At 39.5% G+C, this 21909-nt stretch overlaps 4 protein-coding genes across 4 annotated transcripts; 3 read left to right on the forward strand and 1 right to left on the reverse strand.

Annotated features, from left to right (window-relative positions):
• The first annotated feature begins 775 nt into the window (after positions 1–775).
• Positions 776–2238, forward strand: LOC111588929 (lebercilin-like protein). Its single transcript, XM_055012290.1, has 4 exons — positions 776–991; positions 1122–1364; positions 1475–1612; positions 2095–2238. Exons 1-4 carry the CDS (start codon positions 776–778, stop codon positions 2188–2190), a joined length of 693 nt encoding a protein of 230 aa, XP_054868265.1. The 3' UTR covers positions 2191–2238.
• A 16-nt stretch (positions 2239–2254) lies between these two features.
• On the forward strand, positions 2255–3385 carry LOC129349362 (uncharacterized). The gene is made up of 3 exons (XM_055012469.1): positions 2255–2379; positions 2562–2736; positions 2861–3385. The coding sequence occupies exons 1-3, from the start codon at positions 2362–2364 to the stop codon at positions 3334–3336; spliced, it is 669 nt and encodes a 222-aa protein (XP_054868444.1). The 5' UTR covers positions 2255–2361; the 3' UTR covers positions 3337–3385.
• An 11364-nt stretch (positions 3386–14749) lies between these two features.
• On the reverse strand, positions 14750–17923 carry get1 (guided entry of tail-anchored proteins factor 1). The gene is made up of 5 exons (XM_023299555.3): positions 17774–17923; positions 17132–17297; positions 15663–15730; positions 15296–15410; positions 14750–15146 (listed from the first exon to the last, which is right to left on the reverse strand). Exons 1-5 carry the CDS (start codon positions 17861–17863, stop codon positions 15073–15075), a joined length of 513 nt encoding a protein of 170 aa, XP_023155323.1. The 5' UTR covers positions 17864–17923; the 3' UTR covers positions 14750–15072.
• A 460-nt stretch (positions 17924–18383) lies between these two features.
• hmgn1a (high mobility group nucleosome binding domain 1a) lies at positions 18384–21834 on the forward strand. Its single transcript, XM_023299568.3, has 6 exons — positions 18384–18555; positions 19575–19604; positions 20520–20552; positions 20681–20722; positions 20836–20955; positions 21065–21834. Exons 1-6 carry the CDS (start codon positions 18541–18543, stop codon positions 21158–21160), a joined length of 336 nt encoding a protein of 111 aa, XP_023155336.1. The 5' UTR covers positions 18384–18540; the 3' UTR covers positions 21161–21834.
• The last annotated feature ends 75 nt before the right edge of the window (positions 21835–21909 follow it).

Consider the following 21909-nt stretch of genomic DNA (forward strand, 5'->3'; position numbering starts at 1 on the left):
AAAAAATATTTTACAGTTTTGTTAGGCCTATACAAATTCAGTCATGAAATTAATTGAGAACCCTGAAAACAAATATTAACAACATTTTTAACTAATATATCTAACACTGACACGCATATTTTCTCATTGTGTCGCTGGTTGCCATGACAACGGTCGGACTGTCTTTATGAAAAGGCCTCCGGCAACCGTTAGTAAATTAACAAGGTTCCGTTTAGGTTCAACTAAATATTACGTGTTGTAAATGCATCTGTGGCGTGCAACTGGACTGAAAACAGAGATCTAACAAATCTGTTCAGGTTGGTTTATTAATCTCAAACTGATCTCCTAATTTACTTTTACTTCACATTCATGCCTAACGTTTCTCTAAAATGTCGCTCTCTCCTCAGGATGGATAAAGAAGCCAGATGTGAGAAGCAGCAGGCCCCTGGTCACATGGAGGATGATGGGGATGCTGTGAGCTGCAGCACTGACACCTCCAGGTGGTCGCCTCCCTCCAGCCTGAGCCATAGTTCTGAGAGTCCACAATACTCATCTGACTGTGAGGATAAAGCTGGTCTGCTAACAAACAGGACTCCACATGCCCTGCCATCAGTCAGGTGGAAAGGATCGAAACAATCTACAGAGAGATGTAGAGAAAAAGGCATTTTAAATATAATGACGTGTTAATAATGTAAACATTTTCCATGTTGCACTGTGATGAGTAAACTGATTTACTTTTTCCTTCTCTGTAGATAAGAAAGCCAGAGAGGCCCACAAGCAGAACCAGAATCATCCAATGTTGAAGTTGCCTCCAATCAAGCCCCTGCAGGGTTTAAAGCCAAAGCTTCAGCCTGACAGCTTGATCTCCATCAGGGAGCTGAAGAACCAGGTGTGGGATGTCGAGCAGCAGCTGAAAGAGGCCAGGACTGAGAACAAACTGCTGAAGAGGCTCCAGCATCGCCACACGGTGGCACTGCAGTACTTCCAAGATTCAGAGGACAGCATCTCACAGGTTGGTTGGCTCAGAATCCTGTCATTGTCGAATCGTTGTGTGCACAGTACACTCCCAGACAAACTACTGCTGGTTATTTTTTTAAATTCACAATTACTCCTCACGTGATATTGGTTACACCTGTCCACAGATTTTAAAAAGGCACAACAATGAGGTCCGAGGTCTTCAGAGGCTCCTCAGCGAGGCCCGCAACAGTCGTGATAACCTGGCAAGGCAGCTACAGGCCACAGAGAACAGGTTACTGAACACAAAAGCCTCCCTCCAGCATCTGCAGCTGCTCAGCCAGAACCACAGCCTGCTGCAGAGGGAGGATCTCACCCTGAGGCTGGCTGAGGTCACTGCACAGCTGGAGATGAAGGACAAGAGGATACTGGTATGAAGGGACAGGGCAGCAGGATGATAGCAGGATGAGAGTAGACATTATAAAATTAATACATTTTTTAGCATTCTATACCTTCATTTTCACTTTCCATTGTATTCCAGTACTTGCAGAAGAATTTTGAGCTGTGCCAAGCTTCATTCAAACGCCAAATATTTGCTGAAAAGAGAGAGATCGCTGAGGAAAGAAAGCTGACCTGCCATCTGCAAGAGCAAATATATCAGCTAAGCAAAATAAATCAGGTAAGTTCAAAAGAGTTTGAAGGGTCTTTCACGTTGTAATTCTAAATTTACAAGCATTTACACAGACTATTAAGATGAATTAATAATATATATAAACTGACATGAGGCACATAATTCTGGAACCAGTGTTGAGGTTATTGTGCAGGTTTAAGTGTCTGATGTTTCAGTTGAATCCAATAAGAATATTCGGAACATCTTAATTCAAGTCAGACTGAGCATTTATGGGTGGAGAAGTGAAGTTGTCTGGATCAGTATTTTCTACAGATGACTGTCCGTTAGTGAGCCGCTGATAGGGAGCGCTTCATGTTTGATGGTGTAATTCATGTTCCTTGGTGATTACCTATGACATTAAGTTCTAATCTTGCAGACATAGCCTTTACAATATGTTAAAATTATGATTGCAATGTTTTCAAACTAACTACCTCATTAATATTAAGAAATATCCGTATTAAGTGATTGTTAAACCCTCTGTTCTAATGCAGGATAGAGAGAAGGAACTGGAGAAACATAACATTTACTCCCAGAGATTCTTAAAAGGACCATTCAAAAAAGGTATAGAAGATAACATTCTACTTTAAAATATTATTATTGTCTGTCTTGAAACTTATTTCTGATTTCTAGGCTGGAAAAACAAGATGGTTCAAACAGATGGTTTAGTCTTTATTCCTTCTGATGTTGGAAGACTTCTGGAGATTGAATATTCTGACACTGAGGAAAGGCTGGAACAGCAGGAGAGCTCAGTTGAATGCATGGATAGTTCAAGTACTGTATGTATTGTGTGCATTCTCACAGATTTTACACTACGTTTTACTCCTTTGCCTATTCACTTTGTTGATTTATGCTGAATGTTGGGACAAGAACACATCTGAAGACATTTCTCAATTAGTTTTATCATTGAAATAAATTCAACTTTGGTGCCAATACTGATAACATTTTTGTACCATTTCAGGGTTGTTCCACTCCAGTGCAGACAGAGTCTTTGGTTATAGAAAATCCTGAAAGAAGAGTTTCTGCAAAAGTCACAGAAGAGAATCACCAAAAGGATACTGTGGTACATGCAGGTCCATTTTTCAGATGCCATGCAACAGAAACACCCGGCAAATCAAGGCACGTACACTTTGATGGTAAGTAAAAAATACTACAGTGGTACTAATCCACCACAGCAAATCCTGCAAGGAAAAATAACAAAGCAAGCATGTCTTGTTGTGGAGTATTTCAGTATTTAAAATAATAATAATTTACTTTCAGACACCCGTGAGGATAGCAACGGTTCAGAAGAGAGTCCAGAACACCAGAATCATGGAGACTGTGCCAAAGAAAAGGAGGCATCAAAAGCCCCGCAGGTGTTTGAAGAAAAGCAGGAAGCACGACATGAAAGCTCAGTGGCCTACATTTTGGAAGAGTCTCTGAATTCAACTAAACCTGAGAGAAAACACTATAAACACCCCAAAATCAGACGCAAGTACATCTTTAAACAGTCTACTGAGGACCTGCACAATGGAAGACCTGTGAGCAGTGGCGTGGACATGACCTCCTATGAGAGCACCAAGAGCACAGAGAAGGTGGAGATCCTCAGCAGTGGGATTCATGACCTTCATCTATCAGGAGAGAAGTCCAAGACAGCTGGTGTAGACAGCTCTCAGTGGGAGTTAACAGCAGCTCAGCAGAAAGCTGAAGAGGATAGTTCAAGTGAAGTCACTGAACTGGTTACTTATTCCTCATAGCAGCTACACTAGAAAATCTTTGAGTGAACCAGAGCATAAAGTGTAAAAAAAAAAATGAAGGAATAAAATAAAACTGTGATTCTCTCAAACATTCCATTATTCAGAGATATCTCTGAATGAATACTTTTTAACCTAATCACTATACAAAATCCATTGTGGTTTATCTACTTTGCTCTAATACTTTTTTATTTCGACAAAATACCTGACTTGTTTTTGTTGTATAATTCCCAATTTGCAATTTTATAAAAATACATGTTTTAATTATGTTATTTTTTTATTTAAAAGAAATTATAGCATTTCAAAACTAGGTTCTGAAATAACACACAAACAAAATATCATAACAATTATCTTACAACAAAATCATCTAAACAAAAATAGCACATTTCAACACAAAGGTACAATCTGACCTGGGATCAGCTGACAGAAACATGATAAAACCACGACTGTAGCGTTTTATTATCAAGAAAATGTACAGGGAAAAGCTGAAAAACCCACATTTTCAACATGAAAATTCATTATCTGGAGTTTCTAGCCGACATTATGACCCTGTCTAACTTCATTGTGGTAAACATACAGATAGTGTAGCATATTTCTAAGAGGGTGCACTATACACACATGGACAAAATTGTTGGTACCCCTCGGTTAATGAAAGAAAAACCCACAATGGTCACAGAAATAATTTGAATCTGACAAAAGTAATAATAAATAAAAAATTCTATGAAAATTAACCAATGAAAATCAGACATTGCTTTTGAACAATGGTTCAACAGAATTATTTAAAAAAAATAAAATCATGAAACAGGCCTGGACAAAAATGATGGTACCCCTAGAAAAGACTGAAAATAATGTGACCATAGGGACATGTTCTATCAAGGTGTGTCCTCTAATTAGCATCACAGGTGTCTACAAACTTGTAATCAGTCAGTCGGCCTGTTTATAGGGTTACAAGTAGTCACTGTGCTGTTTGGTGACATGGTGTGTACCACACTAAACATGGACCAGAGGAAGTGAAGGAGAGAGTTGTCTCAGGAGATTAGAAAGAAAATTATATACAAGCATGTTAAAGGTAAAGGCTATAAGACCATCTCCAAGCAGCTTGATGTTCCTGTGACTACAGTTGCACATGTTATTCAGAAATTTAAGATCCATGGGACTGTAGCCAACCTCCATGGATGTGGCTGCAGGAGGAAAATTGATGACAAATGGAACAGACGGATAATATGAATGGTAACAAAAGAGCCCAGAACAACCACTAAAGGTGAACTCCAAGGTCAAGGTACATCAGTGTCAGATCACACCATCCGTCGTTGTTTGAGCCAAAGTGGACTTCATGGGAGACGACCAAGGAGGACACCATTGTTGAAAACAAATCATAAAAAAGCCAGACTGGAATTTGCCAAACTGCATGTTGACAAGCCACAAAACTTCTGGGAGAATGTCCTATGGACAGACCAGACAAAACTGGAACTTTTTGGCAAGGCACATCAGCTCTATGTTCACAGACGCAAAAATGAAGCATATGAAGAAAAGAACACTGTCCCTACTGTGAAACATGGAGGAGGCTCTGTTATGTTCTGGGGCTGCTTTGCTGCATCTGGCACAGGGTGTCTTGAATCTGTGCAGGGTACAATGAAATCTCATGACTATCAAGGTATTCTAGAGAGAAATGTGCTGCCCAGTGTCCGAAAGCTTGGTCTCAGTCGCAGGTCATGGGTCTTGCAACAGGATAATGACCTAAAACACACAGCTAAAAACAGCCAAGAATGGCTAAGAGGAAAACATTGGACTATTCTGAAGTGGCCTTCTATGAGTCCTGATCTAAATCCTACTGAACTCTGTGGAAGGAGCTGAAACCTGCCGTCTGGAGAAGGTACCCTTCAAACCTGAGACAACTGGAGCAGTCTGTTCATGAGGAGTGGACCAGAATACCTGCTGAGAGGTGCAGAAGTCTCACTGACAGTTACAGAAATCCTTTGATTGCAGTGATTGCCTCAAAAGGTTGTGCAACAAAATATTAAATTAGGGGCACCATCATTTTTGTCCAGGCCTGTTTCATGAGTTTATTTTTTATAATAATTCTGTTAAACCACGGTTCAAAAGCAATGTCTGATTTTCATCGGTTAATTTTCATAGAATTTTTATTTATTATTACTTTTTTCAGATTCAAATTATTTCTGTGACCATTGTGGGTTTTTCTCTCATTAATCGAGGGGTACCAACAATTTTGTCCACGTGTGTATATCAGTTCTATTTAAATAGTTTATGACAATCATTATTGACATTTGACGAGATCAAAAGCAAAATTAGTTTGGCTAAATGTCAGCGATGAGACTAAGAGACTGTTAAATGGAAGGCCTATAGAAAACATGACTCAGAAAACCTACACAGTCTGCTAAAATGTGGCACACCACCTGGTAACACTGCAGTTATATTAAAACATCATATGTCAATATAAAGGTAAAATAATGTCAGGATCAACGACTGACTGTGAAACTTTAGTCAAAGTAGCACCATACCTGTCACAAAATGCTTTCCACGTAAATCCAGGTGTTCCCAGTAGCTGCTGTCACCACTACGAAACGTGCAGTAAACGGCCTCATATATAGCTTTAATCATGACAAATTAGAGAATGAAAACGTTTCATTTCCAGCATTATTGTCTGGCGTCTGGTTTAATTTTTAACCACGGTGAGGGATGGAGTAACCCGGATGTATGGAATGCTTGACGGACTACAGCAAGGGGCGGGGCTTATGGAGCACGTTCATGTTGATGTGTGTGATGTCACACATAACCACTGTGAGTTCCAGAACCCAATAATTCACATAAGGCATTTCACAAGCTCACTCTTCATTAAACCTACAGTCCCATGAGAGCTAAGAACTAAGTCAACCAAAGGTCAAACCTGAACATTAAAGTTTCATCTGAACATATAGCGAGGAAAAACTCACTGGAGTCAACATGGACGCAGTCCTGCCGCTAACTGATGGATTTCTGCCAAAATCAAAAGGCAAACTCTCACTCAAAACGAGGATAAGTCATTTCTTTAGAAAACGGTTTTCCTCAGTGCCGCATGATGTTGTCCCAGTAGCACCAGCTGTGTCATTGGATGGTCAAGAGGTCACCACTGGACCAAATGAAGAGTCTCTGGAGCAACCAATGGAGGACACAGCTGCAGAGACCAATCTGATGATCACCATGGACTTGGTCCGCCCAGTAATTGAAACATTTTTTGATGGGATTAATTTCGAACAGTGGTCGTCTCTCATTTTAGGCAGACTTGATGATGCCACCAGACCTATGCTAAAACAGCTGCTACTGGACATAACAGTACTCATCGCTAAATCAATCAAGGCAACACTTGATAAGATGAACTACAAAACCCTAATCACTGAGGAGGCCGTATTCAGATGCCTAGGAGATGGACTTCGTCAAATTTTTGTCGAAGTTCTGGACACAACCATGGCAGTCGACTCTGAGAGCATGGTTTGTTTGACAAGGTTGATTGTCAAAGACATCACAGAGAGAGTAAATTCAACCTTGATTGCTTCAAAGATCAGACCTGAGATCACAATTGAGCAGCATGTCTCTCCTAAGCATAGAGTTGACGCTATGGTTGAGCAGGCAACTGAAATGTTCTGCGAATTAGTAGTCAACATGAGGGAAATACGGATATATGGGACCTCCACAAAGACTGGCAAACTTTCACTTGGAATGAGGATTAAAAGATTTTTTAAAAAACAGTTTTCCTCAGTGCAACGTGATGTAGTCCCAGTGGCACCAAGGGAGTCATCTGATGTCAAAGAGGTCACCACTGTGCCAAATGAGGAGTCCCTGGAGCAACCAATGGAGGACACCTCTGCAGAGACCAGTATGCTTCAGCAGCAGCAGTTCACCTCACCAAAGGAAATGTTGCACTTAGAGGAAAGAGTTCCTCAACGCACAAGTTCTGTAGAAGAAATAATAGCAGATCGGAGACGGACAAGAATACAATGGACTCCGTTCGCCGTGTAACTTTATTTTCTCTCATTCTCTCTCACTGTCATGAAGGTGTTTCACACTAAAATAAAACTGCCATGAAACACCCTTGAAATAAAATTGGTATTCGACTTGGGATTATTCCACAGTTCTCTTAATGGTCAGTAGTGTGATCTAAAACTGACTTTAGAAACTAAAGTTAAAGGATGTTTAAGCCTGCAGTGGTAAACTGGAACACTTTCAATTTCCTAATTTTATTCTTCAGTAGATCTTTTCTGCTGCATCTTATTGTAGTTTAGCATGCAGCTTTATCATTGCCACTGGTCAGGATTTATGTTTTGTGTTTCAAAAAAGTGTAAAATCTCTTTTTCCAGCTTCTTAATGGGGATATTTATATTTTTATTATTTTTTATTTTAAATTCCTGACTGATTTTCTTTGGATTTTGTGCAAAATAAGACATCTGAGGACATCGTTGTAGGCTGTCGGAAACACTGATCAACATTCTTCACCATTTTATGACATTAAATGGACCAAACAACTGATCAATTAATCCAGAAAGTACAGATTACTTGACAATGGAAAAAAATCATTAGTTGCAGCTCTGATGTAGCAGTAATAACACCAATGAAGCTAAATTTAACATATTTCTGCTTTTTCAGCTGGAAATAACCCTAATACCATGTGATGGTAATTCCAGAATTTGATCTAATGTTTTATTTTCATCAAATCAATGACTCAAAATAGATGATAGATTGATGGTAGCCTACTTTAAAGTGCAATTATTATTATTGTTATAATTATTGCTTGGGGTAAAAGGCGAGATATAGCAGGAGTGTGATGGTGGAAGTATTTTACAATATTTATTTGTAATTTAAACAGATTTTCAAGCGTTTTCTTGTATGTTAAAATCACTATATTTCTATTTTCTCTGTGAAATTGGAAGAACTGACAAATTTTATACTAGTTTTATTTTCTACATTTTTTTTTTATTTCTTGAAATCTACCATTATATACCCGAAAAGGATATTGTTATGCTTTTGTTTTTTTTATTTAAGAAAAATAAAAGAAGCTGCAGTCAACCAAATTGAAAATCATTACACAGGTTCCAAGGTGCCCATTTAACAAGAAAAAGGTGAAGTTTGCTGATAATGATTTGATTTATTTTCGGAAATCTGCACATATAGCTTCTTATAAATGCTTATTGGGTATAACTTAACTATAAAACTATTTTTAAAATATTGCTGTCAAAAGGAAAAGGAAGAACATAAACCTTCCCCTTTTTAAACACCCTTTGGGGCCATTCCAGTATAGATTACTCCGTTTACCTGTATGAACCTGAATACACACTTTACCATACAAAACCAACTACACAAGCAACCAATTTTTCAGTGTCAGTGCTGTTTTTATACCTGGAAGTTATCAGATGCCCTACATTAGGCCTACAAAGATTGATTCACAAAATTCACTGAGTATTCTGAAAACTAAATTTAAATGTCACTGACACAGATATATTGTTCATGCTTTATTTTTTTCATTTCTTATCATTTTAATACTGTTACTTTATCATGCATATTTTCCCATCTTACTGCTGCCAAGTGTGTGAGGCGGTAGGCTCTTGATCTAATGGAGGGTGACGATAATGCTGTGAGCTGCAGCATTCACACCTCCAGGTGGTCCACATCCTCCAGACTCAGCTGTGGCTCCAAGAATCTACAGTATTCATCTGACTGCGAAGACAAAGCTAGCTCATTTACAGGCAAGATCCCAGATGTCCTTCCAGCAATCTGGAAGGGGAAGAAAGCATTGTAAAAATATATATAGTTTAATATATGTTTATAATGTAGATTAGATAGACAAGAAAACCTGAGGAGCCCATAAGAGGAACTGCATTTCAGATCATCAAATCCTGAAGTTGCCTCCAGTCAAGCCCCTGCAGGTTTCAAAGCCAAAGATCCAGTCTGCCAGCTTGAACTCCATTGGGGAGCTGAAGACCCAGGTGTGGGATCTGGAGCAGCTGCTGCAAGAGGCCAGGACTGAGAACAAACTGCTGAAGCATCCACCATTGCCACACGGTGGCACTGCAGTACTTCCAAGATTCAGAGGACAGCATCTCACAGGCTGTTTGGGTCACATAGCTATCATTATCAACTCATTGTGTGCACAACATACCCTGAGACACAATACAAGTGCATCTCATATAATACATGAAAATAAAGATTTTGGAAAATGTTCAATATTTTTCATCAGACATTGCTTGAACAGAACATTATATATATTCTAGACTCATTACATATAAACTGAAATATTTCAAGCCTTCATTTGTTTTAATTTTGATGACAACGGCTTACAGCTCATGAAACCTCTTCAAAATCATTCTCAAAATGTTAGAATATTTCACAAGATCTACAGAGATCAATTTAAAAAGGGTTTGTATTGCAGAAATATCCAAACTCTGAAAAATGTGTTTATGTATGCTCTGTCAGTACTTGGTCGGGGCTCCTGTTGCTTGAATTACTGCAGCAGTGGGGCGTGACATTGAGGCAATCAGCCAACAGCACTGCTGAGGGTAATGGATGTCCAGGATGCCTTGAGAACGGTCTTCAGCTCTTCTTTATTATTGGGTTTGGTTCATCCCATTCCCCTCTTGACAACATGTCACAGATTTTCTATGGAGTTCACATCTGGTGAGTTGGCTGTAGAGCCCCTGTCTGCCAATTCCAGTGCAACTAATAAGTTGCAAATAGATAATCAGTTTACTGATTTTCCTGCAACTGTCTACTGATGTTGCCCAGTCTGGTCCTGTCATTTTGCCTGAGTTTGACATCAAGTTGGTTAGAAGCAGCTTATAGCAGCATAGACATGCAATTCTTCCTTAGCTAAATCCATTGTACCACTGTTCCTGTTGTTTAAACAGACAATTAGCTTACCTCATGCCTCATGACAATGCTTTGTCTGGTCACTTGGGGATAATTAAGTACAACTGGATATTGAAACAGTTGTTCTAGCTGGACTTGAAAAGTAATATTTTAAAGTATTGTCAGTCTTGTCGTATACGTTAAATGGTTGGGAAACTAAAACCAATGATTCCTCAGACTACCACTTCATTCTGCACTGTTTTCAAAGTTTGATGACCAGTATCACCCGACTTGTTCTGAGACTTGTCTCCCTGTCGCAATTCCACTCTGCCCTCTCAAAGTCAAGGTGGTGGGGAAGGAGTTGGCAAAATTCTGCACCATCTTTGGCTTGCCAAAACTTGTTCAAAGCAATCTAGTACTAATTTAATGCCAAAAGTGTTTGCTCAGGTCTTGAAAGAGTTAGCTATGAACCATCAGATCCATAGTGCCAATCATCCAGAAAGCCAGGGGGCACTAGAGTGCTTCCACCAAACCCTCAAGTCAATGCTGCAAACCTATTGTCTGGAGAGAAGTGGTGAGGAATGGAATGAGGACATACCTCTCCTGCTCTTTGGTATCAGATAAACAGTTTAGGACTCATTTGTTTTCAGTCCTGCAGCACTGGTGTTTGGTCAGTCTTGCATAAGCACTGTGTGGGAGATTCTTTTGCTAGTCAGAACCTATTGGAATATGTCAGCCCTTCCAAAGTGTGCCTTTACTATTCCTGGGAGGTACAAAAGAGACACTGGCTATTTCTCAATCTAAGATGAAAGCTGTCTTTATTAAACACGCTGTTGAACTGAGCTTTCAGTGTGGAGAATCAGTGCTGTTTGTCCTTATCATACCTGGTTCTGTACTGTAAGGTAAGTTTGCAGGTCCATAACATGGTTGAGAAAGGACTTACTGAAACAGATTATGTTTTTCAAAAGCAAGTCAACAGAGGTGTGGCCTGTAGCTTTGATCAGTGTTGCCTTTACACTCCTCTCAAGACAATGACTTGACCTTGGAAGAGGCTTCTGTTTTAAATGCCCATTGCAAAACCCACAACTGACTGAAAAAATAGTCTGTCTTATCTCTCCAGAACCAACAAAAGCAACATTATTGGGCTGATTTAATAACACCATGCATGGTTTTCAGCTGTTTCTACCTTAGCCACTGTATTATACCACAACACTGATGTGGGCTATTCTCCCCCTACCAAGCAGCACACCAACTGTGTAAACTCCACAAAAAGAGTTCAAAAGCAGGAAGAGGTTGAGGTTTTGCAAAAACATGGTCTTGCATTTTTAAGTTCCAGCTGCTTTGCTCCCTGTGTTTGCTGATGCCCAAGCCAGGTGGGACACCAGGCTTTTTGACAGACTTCAGGAATGTAAACAGTGTAACCATGCCCGATGTATTTCCTCGTTTGAAAGATTGCATGAATAGGGTTGGAGCTGCTTGCTATGTTACAATATTAAACTTGCTGAAGGGATATTGGCAGGTGCCCCTGATATGCTGTGCCACTGAAATCTCTGCATTTTTTTTCCCAGACAGGTTTGTCCAGCATACTGTCATGTAATTTGGCATGTGTAATGCACTAGTTACCTTCCAATATCTAATGTGGAGGATGTCTTGAGTCGCAATCTGTCAAGGCATACCTTGATGACATGGTGGTCTACACTGCTGATTGGCACTCCCCTATACAGACCTTGTTTACTATGTTAAACCGTTTGCGAGGAGCACCTTTCAGCTGGGTCCTTGTAAAATTTGAGTTTGCTAAAGCTACTGTCAGTAATCTAGAAAAGCAGTTCTAGATGCTTGGCAGTCCCATATACAGACCTTGCCTACTATGTTTAAGTGTTTGCGAGGAGCATCTTTCAACTGGATCCTTGTAAAATTTGAGGATGCTAAAGTCACTGTCAGCAAACTAGAAAAGCAGTTTGGCAAAGTGCATCCAGTAGATACTAATGTGACAACAATCACCCGTTTCCCTGTTCTCACTACTGAGAAAGAATTGCATCACTTCCTCCGCTTAGCTGGCAACTACAGAGGGTTTTGCTGTAACTTTGCTTCCATTGTGTCCCCTTTGTAAGTGCTCCTGAGCCCCAATCAGAGTTTTGTTTGGAAAGAAATTGCAAGAAGGCCTTTCAGACTGTGAAAATGTTCCTCTGTAAGTCCCCAGTGTCAGTAGCTCCAGCCTTTCAGTAACATTCATGCTGACTCAAGTGGTACTGGAGCTTCTGTGGTATGTAACAGGAATATCACCTGTTCTGTTACTTTCCTAAGAAGTTCTCTGCAGCTCAATGAAAATACAAGACAGTCCAACAGGAAGCACTGGCAATGCTTTTGGCTGTTCAGTACCTTGAGGCTTAAGTTGGTTCAACTTTACAGCCAGTGACTGTTTTTACAGATCACAACTCTCTAGTGCTTTTGTCTCGAATGCATAACAGTAACCACTGACTCAAGCATTGGGCCCTGATTGTCCAAAACTGCCACATAAAGAATGGTCACTAAGATTGACAATCTAGTTAGGTTGTCATCTTAAGGGAAGGGGTTTTACAGTTTACTTTGTGTCCTTTGTTGGTTTGCCTGCATCTGTTCTGTTTATTTTTGCTCTTGGTGTAGCTCCTGAGCGTCTTGAACATTAATGCCTGAGTAAAGATGGGCAGGGTCTATTTAAGGAGCTCCTCACACTGTCTACGCTCTCTCTGGCTCCCTGTTTCCAAGCAATACCCCTCCTTTGTTTGTCCCTATGTACTGTTTTATCATTAGTCATTAAATGTAACTGTTGCTTGCATTAAAACCGGTGTTGTGTCTCAAATCAGATTGCCACATTTGAGCCAGTTGTAACACATGATAATGAATAAATGCACATAAGATTGGAATATTATACATGAAAATCGAAAGTTGCACATTAGTTAAACAGGTATTGCAGAAACTATAAAGAAAAATTATATTACAAATGTATTTTTCTGTTTTAAGTATCGGAAGCTTTATTTGCATCCAATAATAACAATATTAGGAGCATCCTAATTGAAGTCAGACTGAGCATTTGTGGGAGAAGTAAAGACATCTGGATAAGTATTTTTCACAGAAGATTGCCCGTTTGTGAGCTGCCGATACAGAGCACTTAATGTTTAAAGGTGTATTTCCTGGTCCTTGGTGGTTACCACTGATACCAAGTTCTAATTTTGCAGGGACGGTCCTTAAAATATGTTAAAATTATAATGGTAATGGTTCCATACTATCTTGTCTGATCTGATCTCAGGTCTTAATGACTGACAACACCTTCTGTTTCTTCTAATACAGGATAGAGAGCAGGAACTGGAGATCACCTAAAGGGGTACTGAAGGTAAAATTTTTCAGATGCTTTATAATAGCAAACCATTGTTAATCAATGCACTATGCTATGCTGGTGAAAAAAAATAACTCCAGCGGTACTAATTTGCATCAGCAAATACTGCAAACAAAAAGAACAAACTGAATGGGTTTTGTTTTGGAGTCTTTCAGTGTTGAAAAAAGTACAAATTTACTTTAAGACATGGGCTGCACAGTGGCTCGGTGGGTCAGCACCATTGCCTGGTTTGCATCCCGGCCTGGGCGTGTGATCTTTCTGCATGGAGTTTGCATGTTCTCCCTGTGCACATGTGGATTTTACTCCGGCTTCCTCCCACAGTCCAAAAACATGCTGATGTTAATTGATAATTCTAAATTGTCCATAGGTGTGAATGTGAGAGTGCTTGTCTGTCTCTATATATAGTCCTGTAATGGACTGGCAACCTGTCCAGGGTGTCCTCTGCCTTCCCCCTACGTCAGCTGGGATAGACTCCAGCCTCCCTGTGACCCTAATGAGGACTAAGCAGCGTATAGATGATGGATGGATGGATGGATGGATGGATGGATGGATGGATGGATGGATGGATGGATGGACTTTCAGACACCAGTGAGGACAGTAGCTGTTCTGAAGAGAGTCCAGAACACCAAAATGATGGAGACTGTGCCAAAGAAAAAGAGGCATCAGAAGCCCCGCAGGTGTTTGAAGAAAAGCAGGAAGCACAACATGAAAGCTCAGTGGCCTACATTTTGCAAAAGTCTCGGAATTTAGCCGAACCCAATGAAAAAGGATACGGACCCCAAAATCAGACACAAATATACCACACGGAGAAGGTGGCGATCCTCAGCTGTGGGATTCATCACCTTAATCTATCAGGAGAGAAATCCAAGAGAGCTGGCGTAGACAGCTCTCAGTGGGAGTTAACAGCAGCTCAGCAGAAAGCTGAAGAGGAGTTCTTCAGTTCAAGTGAAGTCGCTGAACTGGTCACTTATTCCTTATAGCAGCTACACAAGAAAATATTTGAGTGAATCAGTGGATAAAGGAATAAAAAGTAGAAAAATAACAGCAGACTAGGATTTTCTCAAACTTTTCATTATTATCATAAATTTCTGAACAAATGCTTTGAACCTTAAAAACTACACAAAATAGCCTGTAGTCTACTTTGTTTTAATGCTAATTTACTTTGACAAAAATAGCTGACTTGTTTGCAAGTTAAAATCAATACAACGCTTTCTTATGTTATCTTTTATTAAAAGGGAATAACAGCGTTTCAAAACCTGTATGTTTTGAAATAATACACAATCAAAATATACACAAAAATATCTTAAAACAAATTAATCTTAACAAAAATAACCCATTTCAACAAAAAGTTACAATAAATTACTGTTGCAATTGAATAATCAACAAAATGCACTGCATTTTTACATTCTGACCCGGGATCAGCTGACAGAAAAATGATGGAACAAAACTGTAGCTTTCATCATCAAGAAAATGTCGAGGGGAAAAAGTAGACAACCCACAATTTTAACTTGTAAAATCACGATCTGGAGTCTTTAGCTGACAGCATTAAGACCCAATGTAACTACTTTGTTGCAGACCACCAACCAGCATGTGATTCCCACTCCACCTGAAAGGAGAGAGCAGCTCTGTCAATCAATCAATCAATCAATCAATAAATAAATAAACAATGTGTATGTGTAGTATGCTTCTATTAATGAGTTGTTTTGCATGTAATGCTTATAAATTAATTCTAATAAATTCAGAGACAATGATTACCTGCCACTCCTGTTGGGAAAGCCACAAGGCGCTCCACAGGGGCAATCCATCTACTGGGGACCACAGTCACTGGATCAGAGTAATACTTCCATATCAATGAGATCATCAGAGCAGCCTGAAAAATAACAGAGAGAAACAATTAGTTAATGAGAAATCCCTACTTAATTAGCTTATCATTATGGTAAAAATTTAATTTATATCTAAAATAATTAGAATAAACTACTCAAATAGCATTAAGTCATTAACTGGAGGTCTTGTGTCTGACAGATGGTCCATGCTTACATTTTATGGTACAGATGAATCGATGGTTCCATAGTTACATTAAAATTTACTTGCATTTATGCTTCAGCTTACAATCTCCACTTACCTGAAGTATGTAAAAGACGATGTTCACAACCCATTTCATTTTAGCTTGTTGAGCCGTCCGTGATTTCACTGCAAAGAAGAAGAAATGCAAAGCTGTTAGAGTGGATATGCTGTTTTTTGTGGTGATATGGCTTTCTTTAATGCTATCCCAGTGGCTATTAGCCTTTAATCAGATTGAACTGCCATTTTGTTTTACTTCACTACTTGAATCACTGAAAGCATCTGTAATGTGGGCAGTGATCTGAAAACAGGCTATGAGCCTTTTTTTGTAAATTCCCAATAAATGCGTTACACTCTGTCATACAACAATGTGTTCATTGTAAGATCTTAAGTAAGACTGAGCATGTTTTAAAAATACATATAATGAATACACCCCAGTACATGCGGAGTAGTAATTCATTTTGGACAGTTTATAAAAATACTTCCAACATCAAACAGTTCCCCTTGATGAATACAATGACTGAGACTGGATTCAGCAGTTTGGGAGTTATCCATTGAAACGAATAGAAAATAATGATTTGTTGAAGTCGCATATCATACAATATGGGCTGTATAGGTTGGAAACACAAGATTTTATTTAAATTGTACTTAAACACATCCTATTTGTTCACAAGATAATCCTAAGGCTGGGGATGAAGGACAGCAACAGGCAACTACAGGCAGCAGCTGTTCTCAGCAAACACTGAAGTATCCAAAACCTCCAACCATTTTCTATGGGTTGGCGGTTTTTATGTGTGAATCTCCTGTAGCGGGCATGCACAGGTGTGGAACATACAATATGTGCCTCTGACTGTCAAAGCTATAGTCGTTCGCAGTATATTTCTCCTATGGCTCTCCATAGTTCTTCAAGGCACCTCCATATATAGGGGACAGTTCTTCACATCCTTTGAAGGTTCTTTGTTTTATTGCAGTTATGAAGATTGTCTTCATTATCAATTACTAAATTTGATCTCTAAAACATCACAAAACAGTGAGAAAAGACCATTACAAGTTCCCAGACCATAAGCTGATATCTTGTAACATGTTCTGTTTGACAAACAGTCCTGAAGCCAAAAAGAATAAGAAGACCCAGAAATGCTGCAAATTCTTACATTTCACTGTTTTGCTTAAAAACTACTTTAAAGAGAGTCCTGTTATCAAAATAGAACCAGGTGGCTCCACAAGAAATAAAAATATTTTGCCTATGTTCTTTGGATTGTCATTTTTGGTGCTTAAATTAACTATTTTTAATGATTCTTCAGGGCAATTTGAGGTAATTCTTTAAAGACCTGTTGTTGTTTTTTTAAGTTGTTAGAAGAATCTTTTGCTAAAACAGTAAAAGTGGACCTAAAAATGGTTCCTCTATGGCATACCTGAGAAAAACTAATATTGACTCCATTTAGTCTTTATTTTTCTTTGTATAGAGCTTTCGTTTTGGGGCTCCTGTACAGCTGTCTATCCTATACATCAGTAATTTCTTTTACATCTCACCGTGTGTTTTCAGTTTGTCTGTTGTCTTGTTGATTTTGCGCTCCAGTCTGGCATATCTAGCAAATTCATCCATCATGCTAATGGAAGACTGCTCCTTCTTCATCTCCTGGATTTCAGCCCTCATCTCACTCTCCTGCTCAGCATCTTTCTGCACCATCTTTGAGAGCTTGAAAGAAACGAGATTATTAAAGAAAGCGTGATGTAGACAACTGAAGCTCTATCACAGATTTCCTAAATGTTCCTGCTAGACAAAGAGGTTACATCACTTTAGAGTGTCACCGAGTGAAGATCTTCATTAGAGTTAGTTGTCTTTAGCAGTAGAGCTAAGTCGTAAACACAGCTAGTCAAACAACACCCCGACGTTACAAAGAGCTCATTAGCTTTAAACAATGAGGGAGGACAAATTATTTCCCAGTTGTGTGTAATAACTCGACCGGGTTCTCTAGAAACCCCCGCCCCCGGCCGAACAGCTTCGTTGTTTCGAGCTAGCTAAGTAGCCATATAGCATTACCCACTAAGTTAGCTTCACAGGCGGCTAAGCTAGTAAACAACCGAGGCTACACATTTCATTCTCACATTTACAGCACGTAGCTAAAACTGTTTCAAAGCACATCATGTGTGCCAACAAAAACCACAACTTACGAAGGATGATATGCTCGGCAGGAGAATTTTCATGAGGTTGCACAGGAAAACGGAGCCGAGCACCAAGAACCAGGCATAGCCGGTCGCCATGTTTGTTCTCGTACAGTCAGCCTCCTCCTCATTGCAGCTGGACTGACAAAGTGACTCAGGCCATTTTTAAAAACACTTTGGGTTAAAACTCCAATAAACCAGGCAGTACATGTATTAGATAACATATTAAAATTGTGGTTAAAAAATGGTGTTTTTTTTACTGTATATGCAGGTTTATCTGTGAAAGTTGACTGAATTTAAGGGATTTGGAATGAAAAAATGGAGAAAGTGCAGTGCTCTCTGGCTCTGTTGTTGTTTCATGTTTGTGCACATAAATTCTTTACTCAACGCCATGACTGTTTGGCATTCACCAAGTCAAGCACACACCCCGTTGATCAGAAAGTAAGAGTTGGCTGGACTCACTGATTGGCATACTGTCCTGCCCACACAGGTAAGATGTTATGGTTCAAAAATATGCTGCCTCGACCTGAAAGCCAATCACTGGGAGCAGGGGGCGGGGGTTTACTCTTCCTGCTGGGTTGGTAGGATAAGGGATAAAATATATCGAGAGGGGGATCCAATCCGGTTTGAGCTAGTTCTGGTACTGCTCGGACGTTAATGTTAAGTTACAGACTGCTCTGGAGGTGTATAAGACAGAGGTGCAAGGCTGAACCACATTACGCTGATTGTCCTAAAAGGCTGTGCTGTTGTGTAAAATCCGTGCTACCAAAGCAACGATGGGAAGGAACAAAGTAAGTTGAATATGTACATTATGTGAAAAGTGATACATATGGCGTATTTAACATTTTGTCAGTGTAACATTTCCAAATGCACACGCTGTTCCTTTTGTGTTAGAATGCGTTTTTACGCACAGTAAATGAGCTGTAATGCTAGAAATGCTCAAGTGTGTCCATGTGCATGCATGTATGGAGTCCACCTTTGCTGCTCTCAGGTCTGTCGTGTGTGTGCTGTTGATACAGGGAAGTGGCGCCTTTTTACTTAGCGCAACATGCTTTTTCGTCGAACAAGTTTTGCGCGTCACATTGTGTTTTCTATTCCAACCACTTTACATTTCAGCTGCTATATACGTCTATATGCATCTGGCTGCGTTTGGTGATATTTCACCAGGATCAAACAAAGGGGTGTCACCGTGGTCGATGCACAGGTTGCCATATCAAGGAAATTTCTTTGCGTAATTGCCGCTGGAGGTTTGACCTGCTTTACTGCTCAGGTAGTTATTTGGATTTGTGGACTTGTTACATCGTGTCCTTGCCGTGCGCACTGCTCAGATTGCGACCTCTGTGCGCACCGTCACTCCTAAAGGTGTTCAGTCTTTTCTGATCCATGGCACCTCACCTACCCTTAAAAGACAGCGTGGCTACTGAAGCAGCTAATGGCGGATACATTTTTTTATGCAACAATCGTCATGTTTGGTCACGTTGGGGACATAAACAGACACTGATGTTTGGAGCGCATGTGGAGGTGGGGCAATCTTTCCCTCTTCCCAGAGTAGCTGCAGCACCACGCTTACTTAAGAGGACGTGTTTGATCATGAGTGATGAGAAAATTAGCAGAAAGTGGCCAAACCTTTCCAGTTCAGAAACGCGTCGGACCCCTCCCCACGTACAGGTTGCATAATTTTCTTTGTGACTTAAGGGGAGGGAGAGGTGCCCATCCCCCCTTTACATTACACACCCACTTTAGCGCACTCATGAATGGTTGTTGCTCCTGGCGTAATATTATTATTTATTTCTCCCTCTGTCCTTTACAGGCTAGCGCTGATGCAGACCCAAATGCTGAGGTTGGTATCCAAGTCGAAATATCCAAACTGATCCAAATTTATGCCAATGGCCCAACTGACACCCAAATGGACATTTTGTTCTACTTTCTGCCACGACAAAGAGAAAGTCTTAATTGGTACAAGATGGCCTTTAATATAGTTTATTCCAGCCCAGTTATATGAATGCACATGAGAAACTGAGGTTTTATTGATGACTGTCTATTCAGTTGCTTTAATTTGCAGATTATCATCCAGTTTATTGGGTTTGAGGCTCTGCGCAGCCTCTAGGGGGCGCAAGTTTACAACTTCTACTGTGATGCACAGATTCTGGCAACACAACAATAAATGTTGAGTCTGTAGCATGAATGTAGGCAAAACAATCTCACACTGCAGTTTTTCATCTTTGCTCACAAGAGGCCTGGATAGAATACATTTACAGTAAAATTTTGCATGCTTCCCTATAGTGTGCAGAGATTTTTTTTAAAATAACATTTTGTTTGTTTCTATAACTGAAGAATCCCAAATGTCACCAGAAGAATGGAATTGACACTTCTGATGAGCTAAAAAATAAACAGTTTAATATAATTCTTTTTTTTTAATTATTATAATCAATGCTTCTTGCTTTGTATGACAAACTAAATTCCACATATGTAATAGATTAAACAAGGTAGAAGTACAGTTTTGAGTCTGACATTTAACTGTAGCTTTGGTACTTGTAAAACTAACACTCTGGTATGCACTAGTGTTGAAAACCAAGTGTAGAGGCATTCATTACTTCCCGTATGTGCTCATTATATCACCCCCACACGGAGTAAGTAATTTGTTTGATCGCAAATTTTATGGCAAAGAGTGCCTTACGAAATGTTTGTGACGTTAATGATTCCGTATTCATCAGGAATTGACTGAACTAACATCTTATTCCATGTTTTTCTTTAGCCAAGGAGAAAATCTGCAAGATTATTAAAATTGGTAAGTTCTGCAAAATCTACCAAAGCCCCTTGCATTTTAATGAATTTGTGTCTATTCTACTTTAACTATGCATTTTTTTTGTTGTTGTTTCTGTGACATGGCTCATAATTGTGTGGTGTGTGTTACAGAAAGAGACAGAGGAAAAGCCAGAAAAGCCAGAAAAGAAAAAGGTAAAAAGAGAAATCTCCCTAGTGCAAAATTTCACTGCATGCATTTAGAATACATGTTTTATTTTCTGTTGCATGTATTTGACTTATTGCTTGATTTGTTGCTCACATGTTAGGCACCTGCCAAGAAAGATGTGAAAAAACCAGCAAAGGCTAAGCCAGAGGAGAAGAAAGAAGAACCTCAGGCAGAGACAGAAGAGGCTCCAGCAGAAAACGGGGAGGCCAAAGCTGAGGAGGTATGAAAAGTTGCGTTTTTTTTTTTTTTTTTCTCTTCACCAATGCTGCGAAGGATTTGCATTGTGGCAAAGAGAACAAAATGCTGAATGCTGTCTTCTCCATCTTCAGACCACAGCTGCAGAGGAACAGGCGAACGGCACAGAGGAACAGCCAGACGGTGAAGAGGAACAGCCGAATGGCGAAGAGGAAAAAGAAGCAGAGTAGAAGCGATACCTCTGAACTCATTTGCCAATGCTCCCTGTACCTCCTTTGTTGTAAAATGCAGAGAATATTTTTATCTACTATTTTCTTATGACAACAATGTTTTTAGGGATGTGATTGCATTTTTTTCCTAAATACTACAACTTCCATTCACTCTCATGACTTGTGTGAAGGGAAGGTCTCTGTCATTATGTTCTTTTGGTCATTTTGTTGTTAGATTGTAGTTTTGTTTTGTTTTTTTCTGCATGGCATGCAATAATGCCTTCATCAGGAATGGGAGAGTTTACCTGAAACATTCCCAAAGAATTTTAAGAGATTTTGTAACCTGTACTGTGTTGAATACACATCAAAATACTGTTTGTTTGATAATGGGATGATTTGAAAGTTTGAAGCTTGTATTCTATGCTTTAACAAAATGCCTTGTTCACAATGTTCACTTTCATCATTTTCACAAGGAGTCCGGGAGTTGGTTTTCACTTTAAGGTACAATTGAGAACGGTTAAATTAATCAATGTTCTAAGCTATGCTCAAAACAAAAATGCATTACAGTTAGTCATATTTGATATGGTTTTGGGATTTGTCTACCAATGTACAGTTTCCTCCTTTAAAAAAAAAAAAAATGTTTTCTTTGTTTTGGATGGTATGAAATGCCAATTAAAGTGGGGAATTTCTTTTAAGTATTTGTCTTTCATCAGCTATATTGTATTTAAGTCTGCCTGCATTGATCCATTTACCAGGACAGATTGCAGATG

Source organism: Amphiprion ocellaris, chromosome 7 (genome assembly GCF_022539595.1).
Source record: "Amphiprion ocellaris isolate individual 3 ecotype Okinawa chromosome 7, ASM2253959v1, whole genome shotgun sequence".
NCBI classification, from domain to species: domain Eukaryota; kingdom Metazoa; phylum Chordata; class Actinopteri; family Pomacentridae; genus Amphiprion; species Amphiprion ocellaris.